Raw genomic sequence first — 21,636 nt, 5'->3', positions numbered from 1 at the left:
GTTAACCAGAGGGAGGAATCCTACTGAAGGGGGGATTTGAGTGAGGACGGAGAGATGGATTTAGTGAGCGTGGATAAAGGGAAAGGAGAAGATAAAGGGACAGTGTGTTCTTATATAGAGGAACGTTTGGGGGTCTTTGACTTAAAAAACATACATCTGTGACTCTTGTACTCAGAAGTTGTAATGTTATGTACACATGGGATGATTCCACATACAAGTCTCAGAGTTGATGACTGAGGCAATGACAGTTATGACATTCACTATCACAAAAAGAAGAGGATGGTCGGAGAACTTGAAAAATTGACCAAGGCTAGTGGGTTCTTTTCCATTAAAGCGAAATAAAACTGCTATACTTGCTGAGCTGCTTATAGTGCCACCAAGTGAAGCAACTACTAGTTCTTTGTCTTTGCTTCTCCTTTGCATTCCAGGAGCCTGACACCCAGCTGAAGAAATAGTCTGTAATACGACATGCTAATTTCACTCCACTGCATATTCATTTATCACAATTTCAGAATTAAAAAAATTTATTCCAATAGAAAGCATGAAAATGTACATCTCAATATGTATTTGAAGATCTCCAGAAAACTTTAAAAATATCTGTTTCTACCAGTTGCATAAAAGTTCTCTGATATTTGGTACTTAAAATCTATTTTTAATCTATTAGCCATTAAGTCAGCAAATAGTTTCTTTGATATGTGTCTAGGCCTGGTGCTTAAAGTTTACATTCCTTTGCCATTAGTGTCTGTGGTTGATTATCCCAGTGACTTAAAACCCAATTCCAACCCAAATAGTAGAAGAGAAGTCAATAAATTATGGAAAGAGATATAATTTCTTTGGGAAGAATTTACAAATGCTTAGAATAGTCTAAACAAAGAATAGAGCACTTCTATCCTTCACCTTCCACACTTGGTGAGAGTCAAGCAGAGATGGAGCAGCCATGGCTGCAATCAGAGACACAATATACAATCAGATGGAATAGCTAACAGTGAATTAGTGAACATCTCAGTTTTCTCCTGACTCTGTAATGCTGTAATTCCATTATCTTGTTGGAGATCCGGAGGGATAGCTGTCTCAAATAATTTGCCATTATGACATATTATATTAACCACCTCACAAATGGATGTCTTAAGAACTTACTCAACTTAATCTATTTTTTTTTTTTTTGAGAGAGAGAGAGAGAGAGAGAGAGAGACCACAAGAGGTGAGGGAGAGAATTTTTTTTTAAGATTTATTTATTTATTTTGGAGAGAGAGTGCGAGTGGGGTGGGGGGCAGAGAGAGGGAGAGAAGCAGACTCCCTGCTAAGTGTGGAACCCCATACCAGGCTCTATCTCAGGATCCTGAGATCATGACCTGAGCCGAAATCAAGAGTCAGATGCTTAACCACCTGAGCCACCCAGGCACCCCAACAACTTCTATTGAAAAACAATTAACAACCTTTAAAAAAAGTACTTTCTCTAGAAAAACATGTTGGACCCTGGGAGCTCATGATTGCTGCTAATGTAATCTTGGTTTATCTTTGGTCCCAAATTCAAAAATTCCTTTATATCTTTTTTTTTTTCAAATTTCTGAAGCATTGTTCTCTATACTCCAGGCAGGAGACAACTGAATTCTAAGAGTGCTGTGTGAACACAGCAGGTGTCAGAAATCCACTTTAAATCTCTGTTCAGAAGCTTTGATTCAATTTGGTTTCACTGCTCAATGCAAAGAGGCCTCTTTGGATGTGTTTTTAGATAGATTATTGTGCAGTGGCAGCTTGAAAATGTCCCAGGGTAAATTGCAGCAATTTCTAGGAAGTTGTTAAAGAAAGCTCTTGGATATAATTATATCTAAATAAGGCCCAGCTTGACAGCTGATGAAAGGATGTGGTGTGGTCAATGTTTCTGGTTCACTGTGATTTAATTGAAGAACAGGCGGTCCTAAAATGGTTTACATACTTTCCTGGTAGGGACATCTACCATTTGTATGTTCTTTTCTCTCTGTGCAGATCCCCCTAGAGCTAAGATGTGAAGGAGCATCATCCTGCATAGATTTACCTCCAGATCTTGGAGAGCTGGATGGAAAAAGGACAGAAATGGACAACTCCATCAGGGGTTACCTAGGGCTCACAAAGAGAAAAACAGCTATGGAGTGGCTCAGATGATGTCAAACTGGGCTAAAGGGCCATGCATAGTCCCAGAGGAATTCAGCTTTCTTGCATTTCACTCATTTGTTTGTTTAAAAACATTTATTGTAAACAACCCAGGTTAGACTCTTTTAGGTGCTGGCATTGTAAAGAAGAGGAATAGTCTTTTGTGCCATGAAGTCACACTAAAGTCCGTTCATAAAACAAGGGCCAGTTCAAAGAAATCCTTTTGGAGAGTAGTCAGAAATATATTATATGTAGGTTATGGTCAAGTAGAATCCCACATTTACAATCGCTTGAAATAAATTAAAGCAACATACCATGATTAAATCAGGCCTGGAGGGAGAAAGGCAGACAAAAGTTGTGATGTTTTCTACCTTTCAAAGGAAAACTAACTCTTTATATATGAGTAGCAAATTCCTGGTTAAATTACAGTTCATCATAAAAATCAGTGAATCTACCTAATGAGTGTTTTAAGGGGCGGGTCTTACCCTGAAGCATTTGAAAATGTTAAGGAAGATTGGACATTTACAAAGTACGAAATGTAGAGTACTTATATAACTTTGAGGGTCGCACGGAACATGAATGAAGATTTATATTCTTAGTATCCTTAAGATATCTTGCAAACATTCGCAGTCCCCATTTGCTTTGTCATCCCATAGCCTATAGATGGCTACGTAACTCAGTCTTTGGCTCCCTGCCTGTATCATCAAACTGTCATTATGCTAAAATTCAGTATCTACTAACTACTAAGAGCTGTGACTCTGGCCTCTGCTATATTATCTAGGATTACATTAAAAAAATGCTTGTGGAAGTTGAAGCATCAGACTATTAACTAATTGTCTATTAATAAAAATAATAGTCTATTAATAAAAATAAACAATAGGGACACCTCGGTGGCTCAGCAGTTGAGCATCTGACTTTGGCTCAGGGAGTGATCTCGGGGTCCTGGGATCGAGTCCTGCATCGCATTGGGCTCCCTGCAAGGGGCCTGAGTCTCCTTCTGCCTATGTCTCTGCCTCTCTCTCTCTGTCTCATGAATAAATAAAATCTTTAAAAGAATACAACAATATATTTTACACTATTTACTAGGGATGTGCTGTCTTACATGTATTTTCTCATTCAGTGCTCACATATTCCTATTATCAGTTCCATTTTCAGGTCAGAGAATGTTTTTGCCAAGGTAACTTTAGGGTTCTCAATGTCAAACACATATTAATTGACAGCGTTCAGATTGGAACTAAGATTTTTCTGAGTTTCCTTCTTGCATTGCACACTGTGTTATAGTGTCCTAAAATTAAAGGATATTATTCCCATATGATTTGTGTTTCCTTTTTCTTTTTATTTATTTATTTTTTTTATGATAGTCACACAGGGAGAGAGAGAGAGAGAGGCAGAGACACAGGCAGAGGGAGAAGCAGGCTCCATGCACCGGGAGCCTGACGTGAGATTCGATCCTCAGTCTCCAGGATCGCGCCCTGGGCCAAAGGCAGGCGCCAAACTGCTGTGCCACCCAGGGATCCCATGATTTGTGTTTTCAATGAGAATGAAGTCTGTGGTGTTGCCGGCCTTGAAGTAACCCTGGGGAACAAAAGCCCTCAGCTCATTCTCTTCATCCATAAAGGGTATCCATGTGAGAAGGTTGGAATGAGGAGATTCTGTTATGAGGATTGTGTAGTAAGGAAGGTGTAAGTTGAATAGCATTGAGTGTTCTGGGAGTTGTCTGGATGGTGCTCCACCTCCGTCCTCCCCCACCAGTGCCTCAGGGTAACAGGTGTGTATAATGTGGCTATGGGAAGGCATGGTCTGGAGCCAAAATGCATGAATTTAATGAGATTCTTTTATGGCAGTTCTTGAGGGAGTTGTCATGGGGACCTTTAGGAGTTATGTTCAGAGTCATGAACTTCCAACATGTGCAGAAAACTCAATCTTGACATTTCAGAGGAAATTTGTGATAAGGTAAGGTAAGGTAGAGGTCACTGTCCTGATTTCAGAGGGAATTCAAAGATTGCTGAGTCCATTTTCAGAACCTTGAGTGTTTCGACAGAAGTCTGATTTAAAACCCCTACCACAGAGCCTACGTCAGTATAGGAATAGTTTGTGGTAGATGTTGGCATGGAGGCAAATTCATTTTTATCCAGGAGTTCATCTCTTCTATGCTCTACTAACTTTCTTGGGAAAATTTAATTTTAGAAAGCTAATGGCACTGCTATTCCCCAGACTCCAAGGAACAGCTTTGTCATCGTCCACCTCCACTCAGCCATTAATGGGAGATTAATATATTTTGACATAAAGGGACACAATTGAATTGCTTGGCTTTCACTTAATGTCTGTGTATTTTATCTTCCCCATGTTCTAGTTGTCTGTTTTCATGTTATTGGTTGGCCTGTAAAATACCTGTGGGAGAAGATCCAGGTGAATGATGGCCCTATCCAGGCTAGACCATTTCCCCTCAGAGAAAGCCCAGCTGCTTGTCAGAAGTGCCTAGGCGGGCCCAGCACACCCCTGAACTTCTTCCACTACCTGGCAGCAGCAGATGCTATTGTTTATTAGCAAAATCTTATGTAGGGGAGTAGTTGTCAGAATAATGATTAAACTGATAATAGCTAGTATCTACTGAGCACTTACAATGAGCCAGGCATCTTTTGGTATTGACTCATTTAATCCTCATAGTATCTTTGTCCATAAAGGGTATTCATGTGAGAATGTTGGAATGAGGAGAGTCTGTTATGAGGATTGAAAGAAACCTGTGTAGTGGATCTTGTTATCTCTACATTACCGATGAGGAATCTGAAAACACAGGGTTTCCTGATTCTGGTAATTGGAACACCTGTACTTCACATCTAGGCGACCTGACTCAGAGCCTGAGCTCTTACACTTTGCTGAGCTGCCTACTTTAGTCCAGAATCCAAAATAATTCAAAGGAGACTTCCACGATGGACTCCATGATTGCCCTAAAATTAGCTGATGGTCCCCAACATTTGATAGCAGGCCAAACACCAAGTACCTCAGACAGAAGGATGTTTAAGCAAGCAAGCCGTGGCTGGTGGGAACGTGGGATGCCTTGTAGGTCCTTTGGAACAGATGGGTGCGACAGCAAGGGAGTGAGTGTCTAAGAAGGTGGGATGGGGGAGAGTAACAGGCAGTTCCAGAGTCTCCATTTTATTGTCTCCTGCCTAGCTGATCACTCTGGAGGGGAAGTGAGGTAATATATAAATTCATTTGGATCTGGAAAGTTCCATTCAAATGACAGTTCCTATTGTATGTCCATGGTGTGCCACCTGTCAGGTCAGGAAGATTGGTGGAGACTGTGGCTCAGGAGGCAACACTGTGTGGCTGAAATTGGTGGGCAAAGATATAAAGCTGGGAGACAGAAGCATGTGGGCAGGGAGTGGGCATGGCTGAACCATGAGAAAAGCAGGACACACTGGTTGGCTAGTGGGGAGCGCCTGGGGGAAAGGTGTACAGTGACTGGTCTATAGTCATTCTCTGAATCCTCTTTTCTACTCTACAGCTACTGCTGGACCTAGTCTTATTCCTGATACCTCTAGCCTGCTAGAGGATCCTAGAGGTTGCTGTCATTAATTCTACAGTAATCTCAAAATTTGTTGAATTAGAGCTCTTTCAACTTCTGTCCTCCCCAGAGGGTCTGGTGGGCCACCACATTCTCTGCTTATCACTTCCCTCTTACCTAATGTACTTGTGGGGAAATATTTCCTAATTACAATCTTTTCAGGTCACTAGGGTAAACTTGAAAATGAAAATATCAGACACCTCTTAATTTGAGGAATGAGCATTTGGTATAAATACTGTATGATCACTCTGATAATTGCTTAAATTCTTTCCTATCATTTCCTATCTACTCACATCTAATATCTAACATTCTTTACTGTAATTCTTATTTTTACTCTGGTTCTGAGTTAACATTTATTTATACATTGACATAATTTTAAAATCTTTTTCTAAAAATGATGATACTCAAAGTAAAATAATCCCTAAATCCCATCATGTAGAGATAACTGGTTGGGATAGCTCACTGAACATTCACTCCAGACATTTGTATACAAATACAAATGCTGATTCCACAGTTTACATGAAGGGGATTATTCCAGATATAATTTTCCATGACTTTTTTTCACTTCAGTGTTATGGTAAGACTTTCCTTTAAACAAATGTAGATCTAGACACTCATTTGTAAATCCCCAGTGTTCTCTTGTTTCAATATACCACAGTTTACATAATTTTCCCCCAGTTGATTGCTTATTGATAACAGTCTGAACACCACATAGAGATTATTTGACTGTGTTAATTCAGGCTCTCTGGTTTTGCTGTCAAATCCACAGGATTCTTGGCATCACATAATAAAGCAAGCATGAAACTGATGAGTGAATAGTCCAAGACTCTGATCCCAGCTCTTCCACTTAGTAGCTATGTGACCATAAAATCACTTTACCCTTCTGAACCTTCGCTTCCCTGTCTGTAAATGATGGTAAGGTTATATATGATATTTAAGGTGTGTTCTACTAATTCAAAACATGCCTTTAAATTCTATTGCCCATCTCAATTTACCAGTTTTATTTGTCAATGCCTATTCCATAATCAGCACAATGCCCAGTACAAAGTGGACACCCAACAGAAACACTTTGAATGAACTAGTCTATTGATTTGTCTTCTCAAAACTTTCTCTCAGAATTATCCATCTTGTCATTTCCTATTAGCTTAGTTTTAAACCCAGTGAACCTCAGACATTTTTATTTGTCCACCATTTATCTTTAGGATTTATGCTCTTGTATCTAACTATCTTTGTGTGGGGGGAGGAGGAGGAGAACTACATATGGGTGTGCACATATGAATCCATAGTTGGATCTATATATTGTTTTGGGGGTATTAGAGTGGGAATCTATATGGAGGGAGTTAATTATACTTTCCCTAAGATAAGGTGATAGGCAAGAGAATGAGATTGAATTATTTTTTCCCTTCTTCCAGAATTGCAGTGAAATTCCATGTATGTATGTGTTTGAGGTGGGGGTCATGGTATCCTGACAATATTTTATCACTCCCTCCTTCCATCTATCTTTTTCTTCTTCCTTCTTACTATTTCTTCTCTTTCTTTCCCTTTTTCCTCTTTCAGTCTTTCCCTTCTTTACTGAAATGAAGAATAATGCTATTCTTTCTACTTTGGTCAATAGTGATTTTTATTCCATAATACAAGAAAGGAGAAGCAATCTTCTATTTGCTAAAATTATCTGAACCAATGAAATCTAAGTATAAACTAATACTGAAGGACAGATGGGGATTGTGTTGTATTAATATATTGAAGAAATGCATTGATCCATAATGGTGATGATGAAAATTAAATTGTTACACTCAACTAATGCCAATGATTAAACTGCTTTGAAAAATACTATGTAAAACCCAAGGGCATTCTATAAGTGAACAGGATGATTTGGAAACCTTCGTACTACCCTCTTTTAATTGTTTAACATTTATCCTGAACCAATTTGGATTGAGTTCTTTGAATATGAATTACAACTTCATTCCCTTTCTAAAGAAAGTACATTATACAAATTTTAAAATTTTTCTTCATTTTGGGGTACTCAAAAATCACCATCACAGGCAGAATGTATTGTCCTAAACTTTGAGAGGTTCCTTCAGACTGTTGGGGTACGTAGAGCTGTTTTGATCTCGATCATATGCTTTCTTAATTCTTGGTCTGCTTTTTAGAGGTTTTTTGTTTTTGTTTTTGTTTGTTTTTTTGGCTCTTTTGAGGGTCTAACTGTTATATTTGGCTAACAAGGGCATATTTTCCTAGAGGAGTTTTTTACAGCTCTGTGCCATGTCTCACAATTTCAGATTAGCTATGTATAATTTATTGCAGAACTAAGCACGTGAGCTTATTGGAATTTTTAATAAGTTAATAGTGAACAGGACAGGAGAGGCTTCCAGAAGCTTTTTCTGCTTATTTCCATGTTCTTACCTAAATTCCAGAAACTTGAGGTTTCTGGAGATGTATTCTCCAGATAATGGTCAAATTGTGGTAAAGAACCTCCAATTCTGGTTTGAATGAGAACTTATTCTCCCAAGCATGAAGAAACATTATTGGCTTTAGTTCTCCCAAGTGTATGTGACTCTCAATTCCACTCTCTCATTTGTTTTGCAGTCCCCAATCTGTCCCAGACCGCCTGAGGATCCGGGTGAACAAAATCAGTTTACAAGACTATGAAGGATTCCACTATGACAAAGAGAAACTTCGGGAAGCTTGTAAGTTGGAAGGGCCTAAAGTTGATCTCATGTGATCAGCCTATCTTCAGCTTCTTGACCCTCCTTGGTTTGATGAATAGATTCATCTTGTGTCTGAAAACAATGGTTAGGGAAATGAAGGGAAGCACAGTAATGTGTGAACCCCAAGTGGTGATTTATGGGCTGAAGAAAATGGAACTGAACAAAGGAAAGTAGCAAGATAAAATTATTGTGCTGGAGATGCCAAGTTAGGATTTGTTGGTTTATTAAACACTTTAGGCTCAGGCTCACCTAAAATGAGGAAGCAGAAAGTTGGCAAGTGTCATATGGTATCACAATGTCTAGAAATGTCTGCATTACCAAATACTATCCTTGTTCTTCATGCAGGTGTGCCAGTTATCTGCAAAGACATGTCCAATGCTTCTAGCTATTATGTGATTGCATAAATGTCAGAGGCCCACAGAATACTCAGTGTCATGATAAAGTGACTCATGGATGATGAGATGCCATTGTTCTGAAATCTTAAGTTGACTCAAAGAATGAATACTTCTTAATGTTCATATTTTCCACATGCTTCTTTAAATGCGTAGCTAGTTTTTAGTTCATCTTGTCTATCATTCAGTATTTATTGGGCACTTTTTACATTCCACTTACTATTTTGGCTCCCTGTCTGTACTGTGATATATGAGGTAACCAAGTAAAGTAGGCCAGAAGATGTGAAGACCACAGGTGTGTTAGATATTAGGGTTCTGGGCTCTGTTATAACTACGGAGGCCAATAGTGAAATGCAGTAAAGTCAGAGAAGATCAGGACCAGTATCCCAGGGCATAGGCAGGGATCCAAAAAAGAACAAAAAGAATTTGACATAGAACCAGAGGTTTATAAACTTAAAATAGAAGACACAAATAGCTCAAACTGGCAGGAAGAACATAGGGGACACATTCCTGGGATAATGACTTCCAAGTTGTAATTCTGAACCTGAGATCCGGAGTGGGATTTTGTGAATGGAAATCCTGAAGTTCCGGGTCAGTCTGGGGGGTCAGTGAGGGACTTTCCACTCTGGAGGTGGCAGTGAACAAGGGTCTATTTCACTGGTAGCCCAACCACTGAACGTCCCAGCAAATTCTGTGAAATTCCTCCTCTCTGAATTCTCTCTGCCACTTCAGTTGCCTCAGCCCTTCTGGTTCTTTTCCTTAAACATCAATACCTTCTAGCTTTTCCCCAGCCTTCTCCCTCTCTGTTCTTCACTCTCATTTCCTCTCCTTGGAAAGTTTGAAGCCAAGAAGAAGTACTTCCCTGACCCTCTGTATTTCTCCCTTCTATGAATGACAGATTATATATTTAATACAAATGAAATTATAAGTGACAGACTAGCACAAAATCTAATTTAACTCATAATGTGATGGACATACATGTTTGTATTGGGAGGTGTAGCTAGCTACTGCGTAACTTAAATGGACTTGTAAAGGCTACTGATTCTAAAGAAGAGTGTCTATGTCCTTTCTCATTCCAAACTTATGGACAAAAAGCTTATAATTTTTGAAAACTAAAAAAAGGAAGAATGGAACTCAAGTCAGTAATATTTTTCAGCTTACCATAGACTCTAAACAAAGTTGGTTGGGAGTAGGGAAGCATTTGAAATTTGGGGCTGAAATGGGATTTGAGGCTTATCTGTGGATTTCAATGATCTGTTCTATCTCTTCTGTGACATTATCTGTCCACCATTGACAGAGGTAATTGTGATTTGAGTTTTTACAAGAAGATGACATTTCCGGGCAGGTGCTTTACTCATCATATCTTCTGTGACACAACTTCTCTGTAAGGAAACTTCTTATATCAAATTGGGGGAGATGACTTGGTATAAATCTAAATCCAATAAATTCAACAGTGTCTATGGGTCTCAGGACAAACACTCAAAGAGGGAATCAAGAAGTTAACTTGCTCTAAAGATTTGAGTCTGAAGGAAACAATATATTAATTAGAAGTGAAGATGGCCAACTCAGACATTCCACATTGAATATGTAGTTGTGATGCACCTAAACTGGTTGCTCAGGGAAGTTTGTCCTTCAGGGTTATATATTTGATTATTACCCTCACTCTCTTGCCTAATTCCAACTTGCAACCAACTACAGATTCACAGGAAGACTAGCAGAGCTCAAACTGAGTATAAAGATGAAAACCAGTTCAAGTCCATTTGTGATATACAATGCCAAAATAGATCTGTTATTTCGGAAGCATCAATTAAATAAAATGCATAGAACACATATAGATAAAAGGGATTTGAGGACTGCACTCTGACCTGCATCACAAAGGGAGTGAATCCTCTTTGGCCATCTATTTATTGTCAACATACAAACCCTGAACTAGAGCAGTACTGCATTATTGGGTTTAAAAATTAGTACCCCCCCAAAAAAAATTAGTTCCCTTTCTTGATGATACACCAAGTGATTCATCCAGGCAGCATGTGGTTGTTTGCCATCACTGTTTAATGGATCTTGCTCATGTGTCTGGATCATTGTATTCGATTACAAGCTCGAATATTTGTTGTCTAACAAAGCCCCACTTCCGTCTATAAGGCAGGACTCCTTGGTAATTAGAGGATGGCAGCTCTTTTAATTACCTTGCTTATTTTAGCGTAGATAAAGATGACTACACTATTTCAAAGACTTACCATCCCTCTTCCATTTAGCTCCGACTAGCCTGGGGGCAGTCCCCCTGAAATAATAGCTTAAAGAGGGTTAATATATACCAGTCCCTTCCCTGGCTCTTGCCAGTAAATTTCAGACTTACTTAAAATAATTAGAATCTCATTCCTGGATTTATGAATTATTAACCCTCAAGATAATGGTTATGATGTCCAAGAGGAAAGTCTATTCAGCTTAAAAGGCAGAACATAAAGAGAAACATTTTTAAAAATCCTTAAAGTAAATCCATAATGATCGCAGAAACTCACTCCCATAATCTGAATGAAGTAGATAAACGAGTCCTTAAAAAAGCATGTAATCATGTAGTCTAGACAGAGGGTGGTTAGTTATTGAAAATCTCTTATAGTTCTAACTCCAAAGGAGTTTTGTTGATGCAACGTGTATTTTTATATCTAGAATAACTTGATCCTGGCCAAGATTGAACTCTACCCTGTGTAAACTGGCTAAACTTGACTTCTGGCATTAGCTTACTCTGTGCTTTTGAATTGCCCTGATAATTCATACAGGTGTAGGCCCTAAAATACAAGCAAAAACCAGTTTGAAACTAATTGAAAATAGGGGTAGCCTCTAAAGGTAGGAGAGGACTAACATTTGTTGTTTATCAAGTATAGTGTTCAACTATCCTTTTACACTTTCTCAGTGTAATGGGAATTCTATGGATGTTTATAAGCCTGTATAATGTATAGTATATAACATCTCACTACATTATTCTCTGGCAAAGATTAATGATATTAGGATTCTTTAGACAGTTGCTTTAATGGAATTCCCTTGTCTTTCATTTACTACTGTGGTGGAAGAGTCAGACATGTTTGTGTATGAATCACAGTTGGAACCTTGACCAAATAAATAATCTCTCTGATGATCCTATCTCTCAGCTCTAAAATGAGAATATAATTGCAGCCTCATAGAATTACAGGGTGCAATGTAATCTTGTAGATGAAACCACTGGTACAAAGTCTGGCACACAAGCATTCTCTCCAAGAGTGATGGCTCTGATTGTTGCGGTTGCTGTTGCTCGAGACATACTACAGGCACACTGGCTGCTCTTTCATCTGCAGGTCCAAAAGCCAGCTGACCTCTCTCACCTGTGGCTTTCACTTTAAAGTACACATGCTACCACCTTCCAACTCCCTTTCTCACTTTCAAAAACAGTGTTGAAAACACTGATAAATATCACAGAAAGATTATGGGAAGAGAACATAATCACTCAATTCACATTTATTGTGTCTGCCAGGACAAGACACTGCTCTGATGGCAGGATATTTAAACCTGTGAGACATGTAAACACTGAGTGCCCATATTTGGTGATCTGGCTAGATATCTATCTGCACACTTCTTGAGTCCTAGGACAGCCTAATACGTGCATCATCTGGTATTTGGGACTGATTTTTTTTTTTTAAACTTATTTTGGGAGTGCCTGGGTGGCTCAGCCACTTAAGCATCTGGCTCTTGGTTTTGGCTCAGGTCATGATCTCTGGGTCTCTAGAGCGTCATGTTAGGGCTCCACGTTCAGAAGAGAGTCTGCTTCTCTGTCTCCTTATGCCCTTCCCCCACTCATGTGCGCGCGCGTGCTCTCTCTCTCTCTCTTTCTTTCTCTGTTTCCCTCTTTCTCTATCTCTCATATAAATAAATAAATCAAGGGGTGCCAGAATGGCTCAATCATACTCCTGGTTTCAGCTCAGGTCATGATCCCAAGGTCATGGCATCAAGCTCCTCTGGGCCTCCATGCTCAGCACAGCCTCTGCTTCAGATTCTTTCTCCCTCCTCCTCTGCCTCCACCCCCCCCCCCCCAGCTCATGGTCTCCCTCTTTCTCCATCTCTCAAATAAATGAATAAGTAAAATCTCTAAAAATCAAATAAATATTCTTTTAAAAACTTATTTTGGAGTAATTTTAGATTTTTATAAAAGTTCCAAAGATACTACTGGAAGTTCCTGTATACCTTTCACCCAGTTTTCCCAATTGCTGAACATTTTATATTACCATGCTACCTTTGTCAAATAAACTGATATTGCTTCATTACTATTAACTAAAATCTGTACTTTCTATTCCACAATCCAATTCAGGACAAAATATGGTATTTGGTTGGCATGTCTTCCCAGACTTGTCTGGTCTGTGGCAGTTTCTGAATCTTTCTTTTTCTTCTTCCATGACCCTGATGGTCCTGAGAAATAGTGGCCAGGTGTCCCGTAGAATACCTGCAATCTGGCTTTGTCTATTGTTTAGTTCATAATGAGAGTGAAGTGAGTTAAAGGTTCTTGGGAAAAAAATACTGCAGAGGTGTAGTTTCCTTTTAGTCTCATGATATCAGAGATTCCCTGACACCCATATGATATCCATGATGATGGTAACCTGATCACTTGGTTAAGGCTGTACTTGCTAGGTTTCTCTACTGTGAAGTTACTATTTTTTTCCTTTCGCAATGCTGGTTTGTTTGTTTGTCTGTTTGTTTGTTTTTGTGAATCACTACGTTTAGCCCATCTTCAGACTAGGAGGAGTTCTATCACAAGGGTTTTCATCGTTTCTAGTGTCCATATTTGACCTCAAGTGAATTTATTTTAATACATGTGGCATAGTGGAGCCATTCATTCAGATGCATCCATGCTTCCAAAAACTGTGTGTTTGTGACAATTATATACTATCCACCGCATTAGATGGTAGGCATTGGAAAATGAAATTGGGACATTTAACATGACAATATCATTTATGCAGTACACATTTATTGAGTGCTTACTGTTAGCAAACAGTGGTGGGGGTTAAAAAACAGAAATAGTACCTGATTCATTGGAGCATTTTTCTCATGTGAATTCCAGTAGGGCTATGGAAACACTAGGTACCTATATTCCTAGCAAACATCACTTAAGTGACTAAAGAAAGTGATGGAAATATAGAAGCAAGAATGAGAAAAACCAATCTAACTACTAATTACTTGTATGACCTTGGGCAATGCATTTATCCTCTTCAGGCTTCATTGGCCTTATCTGCTCTACACACAGTGGTTAAACTAGGCGTTTCCTAAGAACTACTGTATTATAGTAAATGTTTAGCCCTATAGAAATTACATAGGGTTTAACATTTTTCATCCAGACATGTCTTCTTAGCGAAGTTTTTAAAGCACACACATCACTCATGAGTATGAACATTAGAAAATTCTGTAAGTGCATTTTGCTTCATGAATTTGCAACAAATACTGATATTTTTTTCTGTTGATAGCTTCATGTAAAATTTAGTCTTCTCCACTCCTTTAACAAGTTAACAATCAGGATGTTCAGTGGGGATTGAGCCCCCATTCGGTGGAGGTAAGTGTTCCATTTTGAAAGCTGTCTGAGGAATAAAATGATTCCAGTCTGTTCTCTGAAGGACACTGTATATCCCTTTGTGAATGTGTTTGTCTTTTCCTATTTTTCATGGGTTGACATTTACCCAGAGTTTTGTGCTTAGTTTCTTTTACTGTTCTTCTCTGTCTTTTGTCTATACTGTGTATTTATCTTTTTATTTAAAATGTAATACTAGGTTATGCCTGGATGGCTCAGCAGTTAAGCTCTGCTTTCAGCTCAGGGTGTAATCCTGAAGTTCAGGGATCAAGTCCCACACCGGGATCCCTGAGGGGAGCCTGCTTCTCCCTCTGCTTATGTCTCTGCCTCTGTGTGTGTGTGTGTCTCACAAATAAATAAATAAAATCGTTAAAAAAATTAAAAAAAATAATATGTACTAGTAAGTGAAAGTAATAGTTAACTCATAAGCATTACTGTGAGCAAGGAAATATCCTAACATTTCTATTCCTCTCATATAATTTAATTCTTCCAAAATCTTCTGAGGTTTTGGCCTGAGAAGCTTGGTAAATAGAGACAGGAGAGATGTAGGGGCCCCCCAGCGACCAAGAAGCAGCACACAGTGAACTAGGAAAAAAAAAAAACAACTTGTTGATTGCAAGCCAAGAGAAGAAAAATGTTTTATGCGAGAACAGTGAGAACTATGCCAAATGCCCCAGAGTGGGAGAGGTGGAATAAGGATTGCATGCTAAGAACTGGTCATCAGATTTGGATTTGGGCCGAGGGTGATTATTCATCACCCTACAAGAGGTTGAAGAGTGAAAAAGTGAAGATGACTAGAATGGCTACATGCACACATGGGAGGGAAGGAAGTGAGTCTGCATAGGTTGCTCTTTTTAGATGGTTAGCTACAAAAGGGAAGTGGGAATGGAATGGTGGCCGGGAGGGGACGTGGAGCCCAGGGAGGATTTTTTTCTACTTTGTAAGATAGTACAGCTGTCTCTCTTGATGGAACCCATTTACTAGAGAGGGAGAACTCCTTTCAGGAGAGAGGACCAAATGCAGGGGTAATGCCTTGGAGTGGGTGGAGATAGGATCTAGTGCCCAGGGCACCAGTACAGAGTACAGAGCAGAAAAGCAGAGGAGTGTTGCAGAGGCGGGTGAGTTGGGGGTTTGGGTATTAGAGAGAAGCAGAAGTTCCATTCTGATGACTTTTATTTTCTCAGTGAGATAAAAAGCAAGCCTACCAGATAACAGTAGGGACAGGAGAGTATCAATGTTCAGGAAGAACAGAGCAAGTTGAAAAGAATCAATGTGAAGAGCAACACAGTGAGTGGCTCACACAGAATTGCTAAGCAGCACTTTCGATATGGATCGATTAATTCATTGGCTTTTCATAAGTGCATAGAGCCTGACCCGGTCTGTTCCTAGGGGTCTTAACTTATAAATCAGTGCACTGTCATTCTTTCCAGCCTCAAAAATTCAGATGCCAGGAGGGTATTAGGCTGGAAGATGGTGATCTTACTTTTAATATAAATGTTTAAATGATCTAATTCTGTTTATGACCCAAAGGCTTGCTTTGTTTATAAGAAAATATGTGCTTCCAGAGCTTTGGTGAATTAGATGCTGATGATGGTAGGTCTCAGAAAGGAAATAAACCTCAGGCATTGATATTTGATCCTTCTTTCATTGTTGAAATGTAGGTTTGGGGAATGAGAACCATCTATTGTAGGTACATCCTCAAGTCTCTACCCAAAGGAATATTTTCCCCCTTTAGTTTATTCTGTGCACACACACAAAATCATGACCAATTCTTACTGCTTATACACCAACCTAGTTCACTTTGTTGATACCTTCCCAGGTTGACAACTCTAGGATATCAACTCAGATTGCAGTCAGGTTTCTCTTTAAAGGCTTCCTTCTAAGGGCCTTGTATAAAATTATGGCTTTTTTTATTTATCATGTTAACGTGTGGGTGCCACTGCAATCATGGCATTGTGTTTAACAGCTAGTGTCTACACACTGCTCACGGTTTACAGAGGGTGTTCATCTATGCCATATGCATGTGTTATCACAGGGACACTTAGAAACACTGCCTCACCCGGGGTCACATGGCTATGATGGGATTTTAATAAGAACCAGCATCTCTCTCCTAAGCCAGTACACTTTCCTAATACACAGCTCTACTTCTTTGTAAAGACATAGCTGTGCACTTATAGAAATGTGTTTTTAAAAAGGATTTGGGATCATAGTTTTTGTAAGTGGTTGGGTTTACTCAGAAATAGAATCTGAGGCTTTTGAGTTTTAGATGTAGGAGGTTTGTTGGGGACTCTCCAAGAGGGAACAGCATTTGTGAAGAGGGAGGAAAGTACCATCAGGATAGGGCAGAGGAAGATGTTGAGCTGTAAGACAATTGCAACAGAGGCCTCCCACAGGGATATTTGCATCTGAGATGGCCATGTAGGGTTGTCCCAGTTGAAACAAGGATTGTCCCACTCAAGCCAGGCTGTCCGCTGAGAGGAAGCAAACCCTGAGTAGAGTATTTTCCTTCCTGGAGAGGGATTCAGTTGTGAGTTATCAGTAGAGCCACCACTTGAGAGCTGAAAGAATGAGTGCTTCTTTGTGTCACCTCATCTGGGTGGGGCACTTCAGCTCTGAAAGCATCTTCTTGTTTACAGTAACAGAGCACCTGATTTTTAAAATAAGACTGGGAAAGATCCACCCCCAAAATCCTTGAGTGCATTTAATCACTTTAAAAATATATATATTTTCTTTATTTTCAATTTGTCAACATACAATATAACACCGGGTGCTCATAACACCCGGTGCTCATTCCATTAAGTGCCCTCCTTAGTTATTCACTTCTTCATTAGCAATTCTTTATTGAGTAACTACCATGTACCAAGCACTGTTCTAGGTGCTAGGGATTAGAGTCAAATTTTAATTTGTATTTTTTAACCTGAGTCTCCTACTATTCCAAATTCAGGGAATTGGAATATAAGTTATCTTCTTTAGATGTGTCAGAATTAGCTAAAAGAAACTCAAAATGTTAATGATGACCTTTTCTTGAGAGCTCTTTTTGACATGAACTATTATTAAGCCAAATATTCTTCACTTGGAATTTGAGTGATTAAAATTGGAAGCGTAAATATAAGGCAATCTAAATTTTAAGCTATTTCTAGCCTGACACTGTAGTTAGAGATAACTTCAGAGTTTGAGCTTCATCAAGATAGACATTTCATCTATGTATTCTTCCAACTTATTGGTAAAGATGTTGAACCAAATAGAACCCAGGACAGAAATGTATACTAATCTGAACATAATAACCTCTTTGCGGATTGACTCAGAATAACAATTTTGTGTGCTACTAACGTGGGTGAAAACTGTAGACTTTTCATAGTTCATACTTAATACTTCGTGGGTTTCCTGAATCACTGACCCATGAATCTCCTCTGGAGTCACTGATAAACAGAATCAGAGTCCCCTGGGTTGTCAGATTCTAAGGATATGTTTGCTGAAATCTGCCCAGTTTCACATCTTTATGTGGCAGCTGTCTACATATAATTTGTTTACTCTTTTTGCTTCCAGAAAGAGATTTAGGCCTCTTCAGAAGGTTTTGGGAAATCTTTGTATCATTAATTCTCTACATGTATCCAATGAACTCAGAAATTCAGAGCTACGTGACTGATTATGTCTTCCATATCTAACTGTTGGTGACCTCGCGCATCACTGAATGGTACACAGACAGTATGATGTTGAAATTTAAACTAGTGTCTCTAACCATCATTTTTAGTATTTAAGTATGTGGTACAGTTATGAATCTTTGCTTTTGAACCCTTAACGTTTCATTTGACTTTCATATTTTTTTGGCTGGCCAGGCCAGGTAGCTAAGATTCCAATGTCATAACCAAATATTTGCTATCTCCTAATTACTAGAGCACTAGCTCTAGTAAGTCGTCACTGGTGCTTCTTCTCTGTATCTAGGAATTTTATAAATCCTACCTTATTGATAAATGCACCTGGAAGAAATTCTATTTTTCAGTGCCCATTGTCAAGTACATTCTAGAATCTCACCATTAAAAGCTGTTATTACATTTTACGCTGGGAATAAATCCCAAGGAATTTTATAACACATTTTGTTGTACTAGGATTTCATTGAATGTGACATTAGGAATTTTCATTGAAATGGAATTTTCTGCATCAAAAATAGAAATCTATGTTATTGTTGTTAAGCTTTCATACTAAGTTGGAAGATTATGGCATTTCATAGAACTGAGCTAAAGCTCTTCCTAACTCACCTTCCTGCCACTCATCGTCTTCATATCTCTGCCAAAGATTTTTCTAAAATGTCAAAGAAAAATTGCATTGGACAAATTAAACAGGCTACGAATAATTTATTCAAGACTATTGCAATAAGAAAGAGAAAGTGAACTCAACTCCCCTGTAACAAAAGGCAGGAGAATTTTAAAGCAGAGGAATGAGTGAGTAGAAAAGTAGTGCAGGACATTGACAGGTTAGTCTTTGTGATTAGGGTATCTGTGTTTGTTAATTGTCACTTATTAGCAGCAATTAAGTAGGCTCCTACCCACCCAACCCATGGAAATTCAAGGATCCGGACACAATCTTCCTTAAAGGGTCCATTTCAAAAAGATGCCTCCCAGGTCTTTGCGAAGGACATTCTAGGGTTGTAAAAGTGGCTGAGAGGCTGGGAGAAGATTGACACCTTAAAAGGACAGAGAAGTAATTTACAATTGGAAGTCTTCTAAATAAGAATTGGGAGGTCAGACACTGTCTTAAGTATAGTCAAGCTGAGGGGGACATTAAGGCCTTCTAGATTAATGTAAATCTGAAACTTTTATCATCTGTTGGGAACCCGATAGTATCTGTCTATCTTTTTAAGAATAAAGTCTCAATTCTTAGCATAAAAAAAAATGCAAGTCTCTGGCCTTGGCCTCAGCTTGTACTCTGCATCCATCTATTTTCCTAAGTCCTGAACATTTGCTGTTTATGAGACCTTGGTTTCTCAAAATCTAAGGATGATCTAAAACTAAGGGAATTTCTTGTGCCTGAAAAACTCTTGTCTCTGTTGCCAGACTTCCTTATTGTCTTCATTTGGGATAACTCCTCATGAATTGTATCCTGACCTAGGAAATGTGCAACTTCTCTGTATCCTAAACACACTAGTTTCTTGTCTGTCAGAATTCCAATCACAAGGTATATAATCAAGAGGATGTCTTTAATGTCCCCCTTCTTTTCCCAGTCTATAATATCTTGAGGGCAGGTACTGGTTCTTATTCAGTATTGCGGCCTCACTTCCTAGCACTCTAGTTGTTGCTGGCACAAGAAAATCCTTAAAACTTGTGTGTCAAGTGATTAAGTGGATGACTTATAGACCTGAAAAATATTTTCATACAATTCCATATATATATCTGAAACACAATTGGCCAGTTAAATGAAAGTGAGTACCAGGAGTTGTTATTTTAGATTATAAATGACAAAGTATTTAAGAGAATTTTTAAAAAAGTGAGTTGGCTGTCCCTTGGGTTGCCTTCTCAGTTAGTTTACTATTAGGATAAGAAGCAGAATTCGAACTGTAGTTTGAAACCCAGATTTGTAGAGAAACTGCTACTTCCTAGAAAGCATGCCTCCAAAATATTATACTCACATAGAATGCAATGAAAACTACCTAGTTGACTTTTATCTTGTGGTGACGTTTTGAACTAATTTTGGGGAGATTTAGCTCAAGCTATGGAGTACAATCTCTAGGACCACTTTTAATCACAAGAATCAGGTTTCCTGAAACCTTTTACAGACCCCAGCTATGGCAGAGTGCAGTATAAAGTTCTGAGGATGTTCTATACCCTGTTGAATGCTATATGCCTATTAATTTCCCCTGTTGGTTCCATTGAGCTGTGGCAGTTAATGATGACAAGTTGTTATAAAATGGACTTGTGGGGAAAAATTGGATTGAAACATTGCCAACTCATTCTCTTTAATTATTATCAGCCATCAAGTTAGAACTTTAGTTCCTTGATAACCCTGTCACATTCAAAACTAATGAGGACCATAGGAAGATTCCACTTGCTCCTCCCATCTTCCCTTAGGACTTTCCTCCCTTTCTCTAGTCCCCTGCCTCCCCTCCCTGATTTTTACTTCTAGTCCCTTCTACCCATCATTGTGTGACTTCTTGAATAGTGTTAAAACTATGGCCAAGAAAGTCGGTAACATTTGCTTTTTCTACGTGTAAATAGATTCTCGGATGTTAGCAAAGTATCTGTCTATAGGAAATTCAGAGCCTGTTTTTTCTTTTCTCTTGCTTTTTATTTCTTTTTAATTAATAGATTTTTTTTTAAAGAGCAGTTTTAGCTTTACAAAAAGTTTAAGTGGAAAGTACACAGAGTTCCACATAGTCTCCCACTGTAGGCTCCCTACCCCAGCACACAGTTTCCCTTATTAACATCTTGCTTTAGTATGATATATTCAGTTACAATTGGTGAGCTAATGTTAATGCATTATTATTAACTAAGTCCACATTTCTACATTAGGATTCATGTTTGTGTTCTATAGTTTTACGGTTTTTCACAGATGTGTGGCATATATCTACCAAGACAGTATCATTCAGTGTAGCTTCACTGCACTAAGTACCCCTGGGCTAAACCTATTAATTCATCCCTTTCCTGTAACCCTTAGCAACCACTGACTTTTTTTACTCTTCATACTTTTCCAGAATACCATGTAGTTCAAATCATGCAGCACTGTCTTCTTTCAGTTAGCAATATACACTTAAGCTTCCTTCATTATCTTTTGTGGCTTGAAAACTCATTTCTCTTCGTTCCCGAATAGTAACCCATTGTACAATGATAAGTTTTGTTTTTCACTTGCCTATTGAAGGACATCTTGGTTGCTTGCAAGTTTTGGCAATTGTGAATAAAGCCAATTGTGAATATTCATGTTCAGATTTTTGTGGGGACATGATTTTGGGCTCATTTGGGTTAATACCAAGGAATAGTTTTGCTGGTAAGAATTTGTTTAGTGCTGTCTTCCAAAGTGGCTGCCCATGTTGCACTCTCATCAGCAATGAATAAAAGTTCCTATTGCCTCCTCCTTCTCACCAGTATTTGGTGTTGTCAGATATTTGTTTTTATGTTGTCTATTCTAACAGATATGTAATGGTATCTTGTTGTTTTAATGTGCAATTCCCTAATGACATATGATGTTGAGCCCCTTTTTCATGTGTTTATTTACCATCTAAGTCTTTTATCCGGTGAGCTGTCTGTTTAGATCTCTTGCCTACTT

The 21,636-nt window shown here is 38.7% G+C and overlaps 1 protein-coding gene across 1 annotated transcript in view; it reads left to right on the top strand.

The window, feature by feature from the left end:
* DGKI (diacylglycerol kinase iota) overlaps nt 1–21,636 on the top strand; it is a 429,239-nt gene that overhangs the window by 293,326 nt on the left and 114,277 nt on the right. Inside the window, 1 exon segment of the mRNA XM_077850064.1 lies at nt 8,285–8,385. Coding sequence (XP_077706190.1) covers nt 8,285–8,385 — 101 coding nt within the window.

The sequence above is a fragment of the Canis aureus genome, chromosome 15, assembly GCF_053574225.1.
Source record: "Canis aureus isolate CA01 chromosome 15, VMU_Caureus_v.1.0, whole genome shotgun sequence".
Classification (NCBI taxonomy): domain Eukaryota; kingdom Metazoa; phylum Chordata; class Mammalia; order Carnivora; family Canidae; genus Canis; species Canis aureus.
This window is presented reverse-complemented; position numbering and strand designations above follow the sequence as displayed.